The 16,134-nt window shown below is 39.6% G+C and overlaps 1 protein-coding gene across 1 annotated transcript in view; it reads left to right on the plus strand.

Moving 5' to 3' along the window:
• TPR (translocated promoter region, nuclear basket protein) overlaps positions 1-1,684 on the plus strand; it is a 67,297-nt gene extending 65,613 nt beyond the window's left edge. The window contains exon 51 of the mRNA XM_063298424.1: positions 1,458-1,684. Coding sequence (XP_063154494.1) covers positions 1,458-1,513 — 56 coding nt within the window. The 3' untranslated portion in view covers positions 1,514-1,684. The remainder of the gene's footprint in view (positions 1-1,457) is intronic.
• Positions 1,685-16,134: the final 14,450 nt, after the last annotated feature.

Raw genomic sequence — 16,134 nt, forward strand, 5'->3', positions numbered from 1 at the left:
AACAAAAACAAAGTAACTTTTAATAGCTTGACAGCCACCAACATCATACATATGGCTTAGAAATTTCGGGAAATGTAGCATTCTGACCCCAATAGCTTATACATACATACATACATACATACATACATACATACATACATGCCAACTGGGTTGTTTCAGTTAAAAAGAAAATTATAACATTTAAAGAAGATCCAGAACAGAGTGTAGTAAAGAGACATGAGTCACAGTAACTAGCAAAAAAGAAAATACATTAGATGAACTTAAAAAACAAATAGTAATTTCCAAGCTCAAACTTTTTTAAAAATGTAAATCTTTACAGAAGGAATATCTGTAATTGCTTGAAGAAGCTGTCTTAAATATAGATACTAATTTAATTTAATGGTAATTCTAAGTCCCTTATTTTTACTAACAGTGTTGTTATAATTTCCAGAGTGTATTATTTCTCTAACCTTAGGAGGGAAGCAGGCTTGTTCCCATTAATATTAGAATGAACTTTAAGATATTCCCCATTCAGCTTCCTGATCTAGGCTTGGTTAAGATGGGTGTAAAGGAACAGAATTCTCCACTCCAAACTGAGGATGTGGTGGCTGTTAAGCTTTTGACAATGATGTTCAAAATAAGATGACATAGCTGTGGAGTCAGTTAGTAGCATCAGGCATCTGGGGGTGCAGATAACGAACAGTCTGACTTGGTCTCTCAGTACTGCATCTTTGGTAAAACGAGCACAGCAGCGTCTGCATTTTTTGCACTGGATGAGGAAGGCACATCTTCCACCTCCCATCCTCCTTACTTCCTATAGAGGCACTGTAGAGAGTGTATTGACCAGCTGTATTTCTATCTGGTTTGGAGGGTGTAGTGCCTCGGATAAGAAGTCTCTGCAGAGGGTGGTGAGGGCAGCAAAGAAGATAATTGGGATCTCACTGCCTCTCATTCAGGACATGGCGCACACACGCTGTCTGTCCAGAGCCCGAAATATTGTTAGTGACCCCTCCCACCCCCATCATGGCTTGTTCTCCTTGCTGCCCTCTGAGAAAAGGTTCCGCTGCATCTGATGTAGAACAGCTAGATTAGGCAACAGTTTTGTCCCCTGGGCTATTAGACTCCTGAACTCTTAACAATCCCTTCTCACTCCATGGGAACACATGCTGGGTGTAGGACTGATATTTATTAGGACAAAGATTAGAGGAGTGGAATGGGTAAAAAATGTATATTACATATTGTAGTAATTATGGTATTCTTATTTTATTGCTTGAGCCAGTGCAATGAAATTTCATTTTAATGTACACTTTGGTGTATAGTGAAATGACAATAAAAGTTATCTTATCTTAGATATGGAATGATTCTTTTAAATAATAATAGTGGCAGGGGGATTGTTGTAATGGTGATGTTTAAAATATCAAAAGGCAAATGGAAGTTAATTGAAACAAAAAGATATGACTGCTGTATCTTTCTTGCAGGTGTAACTCATGCGATGGGTGGCAGAGGAGGCCTGAACAGAGGCAATATCAATTAAATGCTGTACAAATTTTGGCAATAGTGTATACTGGTTAGTCTGCCTTTGTTCTGCATTAGTATAATAGCTGCCAAGCTTCAAGCAGTTTTTTTTTTTAATGTTAAATTTGGATCATTGTATGAACATTTGATTGTCTTTTATTAATAAAAACTAGAGAAACTGTCAGACAAATGCCTTTTTCGGGTCTTTTGAGTTTCCAAATTACTGTGCAGGGCATTTGTACCAAGCACTAGACACAGTCTGCCCAGTTTGTGTTGTAACCGGTCTTGCTATTCTGCTGCCCACATCCAAGCTGTAGTAGTTATCTGAAAGAGAAAGGAGTGGGAAAACAGGGCTGTTAGATCACATCTCACTAAGTATTAACAATTGAAAAACAACTGATAACGTGAATCCTCAGAAGATAGACTTTTCTCTCCATGCAATCTCAATCATTTGGAAAGAGGCAATAAGACAGTTCCTCCTGCTTCACAGCTTGCAGGGGAAACCTAGAGACTTCACAGATTCCTCCTATGGATGGATAGCATTGGAAAACTCAGGCAACTGGGAGATCAATGGACTAAGGTACATTTGCCTCATTTATCTGCTCATATTGGGGGAAATGGGGCTGAATTTTCAGTCAGATAGAAACCAGATAGAAACCATAGAAAATGTAGTCAGATCAAACCAGGGCACAGAAGAGACTTATTTTCTGAAATGTATAAGGTAGCCTAAGGTTTTCTTTCAGCGCCAGCCTCTTTACATAGTAGAGGTTTCCTTCAAAAAGTTCATGGAAAGACACCTCTTCTATCAAACAGCCTGGTGCTGCTGTAGACATGCTAGACTTTTTGAAGAGGGAAGAAGGATGGAAGAAACCTCTTGACTATCCTAAACTTTTAGAAAATAAATGCAAACTCTGCCTATCTCTCTGAATACCTCCTATTATCTACCCAGGAAGAACAAATACTAGCTAACTATGGTCCTGCTAGCATTTATCCCACCATGGATCTATTGGGAGAAAAATATCCAAATTCAGTTGCAGCATGATCCATGGGATTGAATTTAATATCTTGCATAACCCCATGCTGGCTGATTTCATGTTGTTTATTCGTTTAGTCGCTTCCGACTCTTCGTGACTTCATGGACCAGCCCACGCCAGAGCTTCCTGTCGGTCGTCAACACCCCCAGCTCCCCCAGGGACGAGTCCGTCACCTCTAGAATATCATCCATCCATCTTGCCCTTGGTCGGCCCCTCTTCCTTTTGCCTTCCACTCTCCCCAGCATCAGCATCTTCTCCAGGGTGTCCTGTCTTCTCATTATGTGGCCAAAGTATTTCAGTTTTGCCTTTAATATCATTCCCTCAAGTGAGCAGTCTGGCTTTATTTCCTGGAGGATGGACTGGTTGGATCTTCTTGCAGTCCAAGGCACTCTCAGAATTTTCCTCCAACACCACAGTTCAAAAGCATCGATCTTCCTTCGTTCAGCCTTCCTTATGGTCCAGCTCTCGCAGCCATATGTTACTACAGGGAACACCATTGCTTTAACTATGTGGGCCTTTGTTGTCAGTGTGATGTCTCTGCTCTTAACTATTTTATCGAGATTTGTCATTGCTCTTCTTCCAAGGATTAAGCGTCTTCTGATTTCCTGACTGCAGTCAGCATCTGCAGTAATCTTTGCACCTAGGAATACAAAGTCTTTCACTGCTTCTACATTTTCTCCCTCTATTTGCCAGTTATCAATCAAGCTGGTTGCCATAATCTTGGTTTTTTTGAGGTTTAGCTGCAAACCAGCTTTTGCACTTTCTTCTTTCACCTTCATCATAAGGCTCCTCAGTTCCTCTTCACTTTCAGCCATCAAAGTGGTATCATCTGCATATCTGAGATTGTTAATGTTTCTTCCAGAGATTTTAACTCCAGCCTTGGATTCCTCAAGCCCAGCTTGTCGCATGATGTGTTCTGCATACAAGTTGAATAGGTAGGGTGAGAGTATACAGCCCTGCCGTACTCCTTTCCCAATCTTAAACCAGTCTGTTGTTCCGTGGTCTGTTCTTACTGTTGCTACTTGGTCGTTATACAGATTCTTCAGGAGGCAGACAAGATGACTTGGTATCCCCATACCACTAAGAACTTGCCACAATTTGTTATGGTCCACACAGTCAAAGGCTTTAGAATAGTCAATAAAACAGAAATAGATGTTTTTCTGAAACTCCCTGGCTTTTTCCATTATCCAGCGGATATTGGCAATTTGGTCTCTAGTTCCTCTGCCTTTTCTAAACCCAGCTTGTACATCTGGCAATTCTCGCTCCATGAACTGCTGAAGTCTACCTTGCAGGATCTTGAGCATTACCTTACTGGCATGTGAAATGAGTGCCACTGTTCGATAGTTTGAACATTCTTTAGTGTTTCCCTTTTTTGGTATGGGGATATAAGTTGATTTTTTCCAGTCTGATGGCCATTCTTGTGTTTTCCAAATTTGCTGGCATATAGCATGCATTACCTTGACAGCATCATCTTGCAAGATTTTGAACAGTTCAGCTGGGATGCCGTCGTCTCCTGTTGCCTTGTTATTAGCAATGCTTCTTAAGGCCCACTCAACCTCACTCTTCAGGATGTCTGGCTCTAGCTCACCGACCACACCGTCAAAGCTATCCCCGATATTGTTATCCTTCCTATACAGGTTTTCTGTATATTCTTGCCATCTTTTCTTGATCTCTTCTTCTTCTGTTAGGTCCTTGCCGTCTTTGTTTTTGATCATACCCATTTTGGCCTGGAATTTACCTCCAATGTTTCTAATTTTCTGGAAGAGGTCTCTTGTCCTTCCTATTCTATTGTCTTCTTCCACTTCCGGGCATTGCTTGTTTAAAAATAATTCCTTATCTCTTCTGGCTAACCTCTGGAATTTTGCATTTAATTGGGCATATCTCCCCCTATCACTGTTGCCTTTTGCTTTCCTTCTTTCTTGGGCTACTTCTAGTGTCTCAGCAGACAGCCATTTTGCCTTCTTGGTTTTCTCTTTCTTTGGGATGTATTTTGTTGCCGCCTCCTGAACAATGCTGCCAACTTCTGTCCAGAGTTCTTCCGGGACCCTATCTACTAAGTCCAGTCCCTTAAATCTATTCTTCACCTCCACTGCATATTCCTTAGGAATATTAGTGAGCTCATATCTAGCTGATCTGTGGGTCTTCCCTAATCTCTTGAGTCTGATCCTAAATTGTGCAAGAAGAAGTTCGTGATCTGAACTACAGTCAGCTCCAGGCCTTGTTTTTACCGACTGTACAGATGTCCGCCACCTTTGGCTGCAAAGGATGTAATCAATCTGATTTCGGTGTTGTCCATCTGGTGAAGTCCATGTATAAAGCCGTCTCTTAGGTTGTTGGTAGAGAGTGTTTGTTATGCAGAGTGAATTGTCTTGGCAAAATTCTATCAGCCTGTGTCCTGCTTCGTTTTGTTCTCCCAGGCCATACTTACCTGTAATTCGAGGTGTCATTTGACTGCCCACCTTAGCATTCCAGTCTCCTGTGATGAAAATAACATCTCTTTTAGGCGTGTTGTCCAGTAGGTGCTGCAGATCCTCATAGAACTGCTCTACTTCAGCTTCTTCAGCATTTGTGGTTGGGGCGTATATTTGGATCACTGTGATGTTAGATGGCTTGCCCTGAATTCGAATTGAGATCATTCTGTCGTTTTTTGGGTTGTATCCAAGCACTGCTTTAGCCACTTTACTATTAATTATGAAGGCTACTCCATTTCTTCTGTGGTCCTCTTGTCCGCAGTAGTAGATCTGGTGGTCATTTGATGTGAAGTGGCCCATTCCAGTCCATTTCAGTTCACTGACGCCCAGAATGTCTATCTTTAATCTTGACATCTCACCAATAACCACATCCAATTTGCCCTGGCTCATAGATCTTACATTCCAGGTTCCGATGGTGTGTTGATCCTTAGAACATCGGATTCGCCGTTCACCACCAGCACCGTCGGCCGCTAGCCGTCCTTTCGGCTTTGAGCTAGCTGCGTCATCACGTCTGGGGCTAGTTGAGCTCATCCTCTGTTCCTCCCCAGTAGCATTTTGACCATCTTCCGACCTGGGGGTCTCATCTTCCGATGGTATACCGACATATCTCTGGTTGTACTGATCCATTTAGTTTTCACAGCAAGAATACTGAGGTGGGTTGCCATTACCTTCCCCAGGGATCGCATTTAGTCTGACCTCTCTGTCATGACCTTCCCGTCTTGGGTGGCCCTTCACGGTTTAGCTCATGGCATCATTGAGATGCTCAAGCTCCAGCACCACGACAAGGTAACGATCCTTTGCTGAAGGGCTGATTTCATACATCACACAAAATCAGGGGTTTATTTTTTAATTTTTTTTTTCTTTTTAATTTGTCTTGCACTTTTGTCCAACTCGTTTGTTTTCTTCCCTTTAAAGCACCAGTTGCAGCAAAAAATGAACACTTATCATGCTAAGACACAGTTGCCATCAGAAAGCCACCAATAACATTGTTTTGAATGGTTGAACAAGCCATGATTTTCCCTCATCTTTTTTATACATCACATCAAGTGATGTATAATCAAGCGAATAAAGAAACAAAAAAATTATCCTATGGCTTAGCACAACAGCCTCTGTAGGGGGTTCACATAGCACACTAAATTCTAAACATGGGTTAACAAGCAATAATTGTAGTGCTCAAATAACATGCTATTTTCAGTTGATAAATTACACTGTGACATAACATGATAGGCCTGATTCATAAGTGCCCTGATAACAATTTGGTCTTTAAAACATTGAACCGCAAGCTATCCAATCCCATTTTAGCCTGGCCTAGCACATAGTATAACTTCATGTGCTGAGGAAAACGAAAGATGTAGTCATCCAATGATATAAAGACATTTTCCTCTAAAAACACTGTAAGACATTGGTAGTTTAAGCTAAATAAATCAAAAGAGCGGAATATTTCCACCCTATTTCTTTCCTGAATAGGTGGCAGCATCTGGTCCACCTTGACTGATCTCAGATGTCAAGCAGGGTCAGATTAGTACTAGGACAAGAGAGCTACTCTGGAATTCCAGGGCTGTATAGTGCATTAGGAATTCTTTAAAAGCTTTCTGGAAGAAGGCAATGGTAACCCACTTCCACAACTCTCAAGAAAATTCCATGGATATGATTACCAGGAGTCAAGCCAAACTCACACCTTTACTGTGTTTCTTGATACTCTTTGGGTACAGCTATAAATACACTATAAAAGAGTGCGATTCCACTCCACACACACAGATCTATGAAGTGATATGTTACATATGCATATGCATGTACATAAAAATGGCTTTAAAATGGCTACTCACCAGTTATTTCATATTTGAAATTCATATCCAAATAAACTATGTATTTTTCTGTTTAAACAGTTTCTAAAAGTGGAATGCTCATAACATCTACAATTACTATTTTTCACTTGCCCTTCAAAACTATATTTTTGTTCAGCCCTTCAAAATATTTTAAGGAGAGAATAGAAATGTGGTACTTGGCTGCTCTGAAACTGAGGATCTGAGTACAAAAAGTCTTGTGAGAAGCAGCCTTAAATAGCTGGCAGTGTCAGAGGTGATTGTCATGTAGCCAAAACCTACCTTTAGCAAATGCATAGTAATCGTATCCATCCACCTTTTTCTCATTAGGGACAGAGATAGCAGAATTGAATTCTTTTGGAAATCCTCTCCAGTATGAAGTAATTTTAACCTCTGGCTGCAGTATTCCTGCAAGCACAAAACAATCTCTTTTGAAAGTAGGAAGATGATATAAAACCATTCAGAAGTTATCTTAATGGCATGCAAGCCCTGTGACAAAATGTTTAAAGAGCAAAATATAATGAACATCCACACAGTTAAGCTGCTTCATTTGGAACTCATTTCTGGAACTCTAGAATTATACAAGTCAATTAACATCAGCCTCTAAACAGTGCAAAACAAGGACCATGCCTGTTGAGCGATGGGTGATCTGAACAACTGGGTAGTGCTTGATTCGGAAGCTCTGGAAGATCTGACGGGATTTGACTGCACGTTCAAAGCGCCGCTGCCTCAGAACCAAAGTCTTTGGCTTATAAACTGGATATTTCACAGTTACAACTTTCTTCTTGCATTTCTTTGGTTTTTGTTTGTAGATATATTGCTGAATATTGCCACCTACAGCAGAAAAGTAATACAATGAAACCTAGTTTTTAAAGACTTTTGGAGGAGACAGGGTGTCTGTCATTCCTGAATGTCCATAAAATATAAAAATACACATTTGCAATGTTTTATGTCATGTGTAACAACTGATTTCATTTCAGAAATGACATATTTCTGGAAATTTCAAAAAATTAAAAATTTTACAAATTTAATTGCCTCATCCTAACCACTTAGCATTCAGTGGATTGTTCATTATTTCAGGGAGGTGTCTAGATGGAAATTTGGTCTGTTGCATCCAAAGTATGCTAAATGAGGGCAGGTCCATTAAATCAAAAAAGAATAAATATTCTTCAGTTACTTGGACTCCAGGAACAATTGTGACATGGGAACAGTATTGATCATGACCCCAGATATTCACCAGCACTACAATCGGTATTTAAACACATCCGTCAACAACAACCAGACCTAAAAATACATGTTTATATTGTTAGATATAGCAATTTAAAACCTTTTGATCAGTGAGAATCAGGAACATCAGGCAGCAGGAACATTTCTTTAAAGTGTTTTTTTAGTGTCTTTTAAAAACTTGAATGCTATGGGTGTTAGTTTAACATGTTCCCGTATTCATGAAATGCCTAATGCTGCTTCGAAACAGACTGCTACAATGCATCATCACATCCCTTGCCTTCTGAAACTACTTCTTTGCTGCTGATTTAATTAAGTAACATTTATTTGACTTAATTGTCAAAGACGGTCATGATTCTGTGCTGAGTGACAGCTGTACCAGCAAGAGGCAGAAGTCCCACAATGCAATATGTTTTGAAGAAATCAGTTCCATTAGCCAGGCTTTAACCACACCTTCCCCCCAAGTCCTGCTGTACTGCCTCATTGTGGCGGAGCGGTGTCCCTGGAAGGAATGAGCAAAAAACATTGGGACTGCATGCCAAGACTATATATTCCCAGCAGGGGTGTGAAGGTCATCCCACTGCCCAGCTAAAATAAGCAGCCACCTTTATTTGGGCAGCAGCAATATAGAAAGACGTCAGAGGCAGATGATCACTTCAGTGACAATGGTAAAGGCAGCAATTCAGACTGCCCAGGAGAAGGCAGTGTTAAACCACTCCTGTATTCCTACCAAGAATACCACATAGATAGAAAATATAAAACGATAGATATTTAATGTACCTGATATTGAAAAACAACAAACGTACCTTCTTTGAAAAAATACACAGATTCTGGCCTTCTTCTGTACGGAGCCACAGAAAGAGCTCCCACGATTTTCCCATTCAGTCCTCCAAATCCTTTTAGAACCAACTTAGGATAGCCAACATCCATTATATCATTGGTGAAGCGCCAGTATTGAGACCCCTGAAAAGTACAATGCTAGCTAAAGTTATTTTTCAAAAAAATCCTTTCAATTGTGTCCGATTCTCAGAGACTTCCTGAACAAGTCCCTGAGTTCTCTTGGCAAGGCTTTTCAGAAGTGGTTTGCTATTGCCTGCTTCCTAGGGCTGAGAGAGGGTGGCTGGCCCAAGGTCACCCAGCTGGCTTTGTGCCTAAGGCAGGACTAGAACTCCCGGTCTCTTGGTTTCTTGCCTGATGCCTTAACCACTACACCAAACTGGCTCTCTAGCTAAAGTTATACCAACACATAAAATATAAGATGCATTAGGCTCTAATGCAGCTTGGAATTCGTTCATGCAGAAATGTAACACAGGGCTTGAAAGGTTTTTCTTCCACAGAGCCACACATGGGAGGAAAATGTAAATGTAAAAGTCCACAGAAGTTGGGCGGCCAATAAATTTAAATAAATAAATAAATATAGAAACTATTGATAAAATGCACAACCATAAACTAGTTTAAGGATTTTTTTTTTCTATGTATGCATGATTTGCTTACTGCTTTTGTTAGCCTTATCACCACTCTTCATGACTTAATGCCAGTTTAAAAGCACAATTACAATCCTATACAAATCCATTTAAAATAGTATAAAAGTGGGAGAGAGTGCTAGTGAAACCGGAACTTGACTTGTTTACATCTGGAATTCTGTTCAGAACCAACCAAATGCCCATAGAGTACAAACCATCACTAAGAATGCTCTCCTCTGTATGTTGATGGTTGATTGAAAAACACAGGGAAATACTGTATATAACTTGGAAGAAAAACCAACTCAGTTTTGCTTCTAACATAGGAGTTTATAGCTGTGACTAACCAATTATGGAGTTATGATAATTGCAGAATCAAGTTCCCCTCAAAAAGGTGGTTTGTAGGGATGGATAAGATGGAACAGCTCATTTTAGTGGGTTTGTGTTCAAAATGAAACATGCATGTTTGATCTTGATACAGAACAAAAACAAAGGGTTGCTCTGTTCCAAATATGGACTAAAACGTCCTAAGAAGAAATGGTTGGGGAAGAGGGGTTAAAAGTGGGGAAAAAACAAGAACATTGGCAGTGGCTGAGGGGAGATGGGGAAGGAAGGTCCTGGGAGACTGGGAAGGCTATGGAATATGCCATACTGGGCCCTGCTGAGGAGGGAGAACAGGGGTAACATGCACCATCCTTGCCACATTCATCCTGAAAAGACACTTTCAGATCCTTGCAAATTTTATTCTTGGCCAACAGGCAAAACAAGAAAGACATTCTAGTTTTGTGAATCAATTACAATTCTTGTAATTCTTCTTTACCCTATACTAAATTTAGCTTTGCTGAAGCCTCTGGGACAGTGTTTCTCAACCTTGGCAACTTTAAGATGTGTGGACTTCAACTCCCAGAATTCTCTTGCTGGCTGGGGAATTTTGGGAGTTGAAGTCCACACATCTTAAAGTTGCCAAGGTTGAGAAACACTGCTCTAGGACTTGCATTCCCCAACTTGTTGCTCTTCAGATGGGACTATGATTCCCAGAATTCCCAGCCATTTCTCCTATTTCTTCAGAGACAGTTCACCAGGAAGAGGGTCTGCAAAGATATATGTTAACAGTGAATTTGAAGTAAGCATGCAGAAACAGTGCATTCCATTTATTGGAATGGTTGCAGGTTATTGCAAAAGCTGCAGCCCAGAACTTCAGGAAAAACAAACAAACTGCTTGCAGTTTACTTTCACACACACACACACGTACACACACACACACAAACCCTAATCCATGACAACAGTATCTTAGCTTACATGGTTGCATGGAAGGAATTAGCTTGAATTTTTTAAGAACTTGATATTTTCTATAAACAAGTATGAGTTAACCTGACCCACCCAAGTTCCTGCTAAGCTTAGTTTATTTATGAGGCTTTGGGAGTGGGACAATTTTAAGGCAAATTGGCCTTCAAAATTCCTGGCAATACATCTTAGAAACATAATGAAAGAGAGGACAATTCAGGATCCCAGTTTAAGACAGTACATCAGAGGGATGCAATCTGTGGTCCCAGGGCTCGCTATGTCCCTGTACATCTTGTACATGGTTCCTGAGCCCCTTCAAAAGTTGTCATCAAGTTGACGATTGTTAATATGACAGTTATGGAGCATAGTCTTTGACTCTGGAGTACACCTAGGCTGTGTACCGAATGAATTATTTTTAATTTTATTTACATTCAAAAGATACAAAGTGAAATTGTTTTTGTTCTGGTCCCGTCCACTCTTTGGAGTGCAGCCCTAATCTGCCCTTAAAGGGCCAAGTGTAGTCCTTGCCTGAAAGTTAATGAACATCTATCATAGAACTGAATGTAATTATATCCTACTTTCCCTCCAAGTGGCTGAACTGACATACACTGTCCTCGCCACCTCCTATACATACGTACATCAACCACCTTTATGACAAAGCTTGAAGACAGCACGGGGGTGGGGGGTGTCTTTTCATACAATATATTAGCATGATTATATGGGTAAGCACTGGCACATTCAAGCATTCATTCAATGACAGTCAGGAGACCGGGCTCTTTCTACTGCTTTAATGAAGCAAAATGACCAGCACAAGAAGAAAGCTGTGAATGCCCAATTCCCACTCAAACTAACATTTAAAACTACCTTCTCTAAATTGCCCTCTACCCCTCTTCCCACTAAAGCATGCCACCCCACTTCCCATGCGAGATGGCCCTTCTGATGTTCCCTGCTTGCATGGCCTTGGGGTGGCTGATGCAATAAGCCCTTAGCCATAACAATTCAGTTCACACTCCAATCTGGCACCCCTTCCCATCTGGCGACACGAAGTCTGTTCACACCGGTGAGAGAAAAGATGGAAGATGCTCCAACAAGAGGATTCTGTGAACCTTTGATCGGAGAGTCTGACAATATAATTCACTTACCCATTTGTCAGAGTTTGCTCTACACACTGAATTATCAGATAACTACAGTATTTGGGCTACATGGCTGGCTGGGGAATTCTGGGAGTTGAAGTCTTCACATCTTCAAGTGGCCAAGGTTGAGAAACACTGGCCTAGCATATGCTATGAACTTAGCCTGTGTGCATGTGTGTGTGACTGGCCAAATGTTATCCACTGATCTTTGTGTGATGGAAATTTGAACTTCAGTATCCTAAGTCTCTGTCCCAAGCTCTTTACAACTTAGCCACTTTAATTCTTTGATTTCACTCAACCTAACCTGTCATTACATATCAATCAATCAATATAATTTCATTGCACCTCTCAAGCAAAGCCATTTTGTTGCTTGGAGTAGAAAAATGTAGGGGTTACATCACTCTGGCATTGCCCTTGGTTGCTCTTAAGAATCTTGGCAAATATATCCCACTTTGAACACCTCAGCAAAAGATTTGGGGCTAGTCCAGTTCCTTATAAAGAGCCTCCTTATTGTATCGTGATTTAACAAATGGAGGTTCCAGGGACTACATCTGCTTTTCACACTATTTTAAAATTCTTGCTGAGGAGCAGGAAATATTTACTATGAAGCAGAGTGCTTTTGGTGTTTCCTTGAATTTTTTCCCATTCTTCAAACTGTTTCCATATTAGCTCTGAAGCAAAATATTTTTACCAGGTGCCTAAACTCTGATAGTTTCTTTCCTTCATGTTTTGTCATTCCGGCTAGGTACTGAGAAAGCTTGAAGAAGTGTGCCCTTTAAGTTTGTAAAATACAGTTGACAAATTGATTAATCATTTTAAATGCTATTGTTTGATTTAAAAAGCCCCCTGTTCCCTGTTAATCAAGCCTCACTATAAACATCATAAGCTTTTAAAATAGCATTTAGGCAATCTACAGAGGAAATTTTAGAGGAAGAGTGAGAGAAAATATGTTTCATCTAAAACAGTGCATGCTGTAACAGATATGGGGTGATTTAGAGCTGAAGTCAAATGCAAATATATGCAGATTTCATGGAACCCAAATTAAACTCTGTAGAATATGTCAGGATATTTTTTTATGGTTTCTTGGCATAGGAATATTTCATTCCGTAATACTGTCATTTCTCAGCTTGTTTCTTACTTACTGTATTTTTATCTTGTGTGTATATAGCCACTCAGACTTAGTTAATGATTGGAGTGGCATATAAACCTATTAAATAAAATAAATAAATGATTGAGCTTTAACTGGATTATAGCTAATATACTGTATTTTCCTTAGCTTCCTTGCCTCATGTTTTGCTTAAAATGGGAATACAGAAATATCCTTATGTGTGGCTTTGTAACATAATGATGTCAATCTACTGCAAAGTTACTTCACAATAATGTCCATACTTAGGAGCAAGTCTCTCTTTCTACAATAGAATACACTGCCAAAGAGATGCATATAGAATTGCACCAAACCATATATGCATTTATTTTAAAACTTTTCTTAACTAAAGGCTATTGAGTAGTTTACACGGCAGGTAGTTGAAAACTTCTCCATTGCTGCTGCTGATGGTTAATTTGTTGGCATCTCATCAAGAAAACTCATTTAAAATTCTCCTGTTAAATTTTGATCATATGCTTGTTTCTCAGGACAGGGAATCTTTTTGCTCTGCACAGAGAACTTGATCATGTGAGTTCATACATACAACCAGACCATTGTCTTCTCTACCAAAGCCAATCCTTCAAAAGAAAACCTGGTAGCTTACAACAAACTGCATATAAGTATGCAAATGAAGTGAGGCAGATTTACCTGATTCATCATCTGTTGATCAGCCATGTCATGTTTTCTGTTGATTAATGTACCATTTCAGATTTTTAAATTACAATTAGCTTCTCCATCTCTTAAGTCCTATGGTATCAAGATCTATGTTGTGGAAAAGAAACATGACTCACCTTGAAAAAGAACATTTTGCCATCACAGTTACATCTGGAGAAGACTGTGTCAATGGGGGAGGGGATATGCCACACCTCAGTGATTTTACGAGGTTGAGGGGAGGGTGAGCTTGTTCCATCTAACAGCCAGTAGTAATGACCTGCAAAGCCAAGCAAATGCCAGTGATGTGGAAAGAGAGTATTACATATTAATACTCAACCATGAACCTCTTAGCAGTAAGGCAGATTTCACAATAAATGGAAACTTGGTGGAAGGTGAAACAGTGGGTAGCCCACAGTGGCCTGGGCAACTAGTTTGTGGAATTCTATACAAACATCAGTCTCCCAGCCTCTAAACTACTGTTCCAAAAATCTCCAGGCAGTGAGCGGAAGGCTGAGTTTGGGTAGTTTAATGAGGGCTATAAATATTTTCTACCAAAATCAGTGGTTTGTTTCTCAGATGTTCAAATGGTCTTGCTCCAGTTTTGGAGTGGGGTTTCTGAATGCTGCAATCATATCAACAGTGCAAAGTTCATTTCAAGTACCATTATACTGGCTGAATAGATCTTATGATGGAGATAGAGAAGATCTTCATCTGAAGTACCAACCACTGTGTGACTTCACCCTGAGCCGAGGCTGAAATGGTCAAAAAAATGCATCTTTTATTCTGTGACATTTTGTCCAAAGCTTAAGCTCAGCCATGTGCTAACTCACCTCTGAATACTGCTATTGATCCATTTTGTAGAGGGACAATCCCATCCGCAGGCTTCTGGTTACACAAGTTCATCTCTTCTGGTACATCTAACAAATAATTAACTATTTTTATTTTTAAAATCTAGGTTTTATATGATAGATTATCTAATAAACACCATAAATCACATTGAGCAGAACATAAGGCATAATTTGAGAGTTTATGATAATACATTTAACTGGAAATGAACCCCCAAACTTTCCCTCTCCCTGCCCCCCATGTTTCCGCAAAGAAATATGCAGTACTTTGAATTAAGGCATAATGCATTACTTAATGTATTATTTGTTATCTGAAATACCTGCAATCTTTTGGAAAATTTCCAGGGAAAAGATCTTACATTCTTTTCTTGGAACATACAGCTCATACAATTACCAGTGTATTTAATCCAAATAAGTTATATAATGTAAAAGGGCACAGTTTGGTACATTACTGTATTTCTATGACATTTCAACTTTTTGCATTTAGAAAAATATGGCTTATTCTCGTGCTATTCATTCGGTAGCAACTATGGAAATTACTTTGGGAACTGTGTATGAATAGTTAAGTTCCATTTACTTTCTCAAATATTTCAAGTGTGCTCTTCCTAATTTGGGAATAAATTAAAAATGGTGAAAATGCTAAGGAAACATGACATTCTGGTAAAGTATTAGCCCTCCTTAAGGACCTAAGATACCCAGCTGGCTTTCATGCCTAAGGGAGCTCTAAGAACTCACAATCTCCTGGCTTCCAGGCCAGCACCTTCACCACTACACCAAACCGGCTCTCTGAGTATATAAGCAGTTACCTGATTTATCATTATTAAGTGCTTTTTCTAGTCAAAAGTTTGCAATCTTTCACAAAGGACAGGAGAACAAGCATTAAATCTTTTAACATTTCTATGCATGTTATATTAAGGCAAATGTATAAGAACTTGGGTATACCTCAGAGTTTTTGCTAGCTTACCTCATCAAATATTGCAAATGTGGATGGAACTGAAAACACCTTAATCATGAAATAAGAACATGCTGCATTTGAGATACATGATTCATCAAACAGCTTCCAAAAATATACGCTGTGTTACTATAAATCATAGGTGCAAGTGTAGTAGGTCGCTCCTGACAGAGCTAAAGCCCTTATTAAGCTACTCAGTAAATATGCTGCATTTTTAAAAAGTTTGTTCACCAAGCTTAGATCATAACATTAGATTGGTCAAATTAATGGTTACATTGATCCCTAAATAACCAACTTGGGGGGGGAGCACACTCCAAAAAGTGGGTGGGGCATGAAAATACCAAACAAATGTGAATAATACAGCCCAAGCACAGAATGCTTAGATATATTACTTTAAGAAAGAGTAACTAATCTTCCCATGCTTTCTTTTGGAGCATAACAGTATTTTCCAAATGTGATCCCCTCCAAATCCTTCATATTGCAGTTTCCGTTGTGTCCAACCATCATGGCAGGCTGCAGCTAATGGGAATTGTAATGTAATATCTGAGGCCTGAGGCTTAAACTCAATCTGGTTATGAAATTTGGGGGATAATCTTCAGTTAATTGCTGTATTTTC

The sequence above is a fragment of the Candoia aspera genome, chromosome 3, assembly GCF_035149785.1.
Source record: "Candoia aspera isolate rCanAsp1 chromosome 3, rCanAsp1.hap2, whole genome shotgun sequence".
Lineage (NCBI taxonomy): Eukaryota > Metazoa > Chordata > Lepidosauria > Squamata > Boidae > Candoia > Candoia aspera.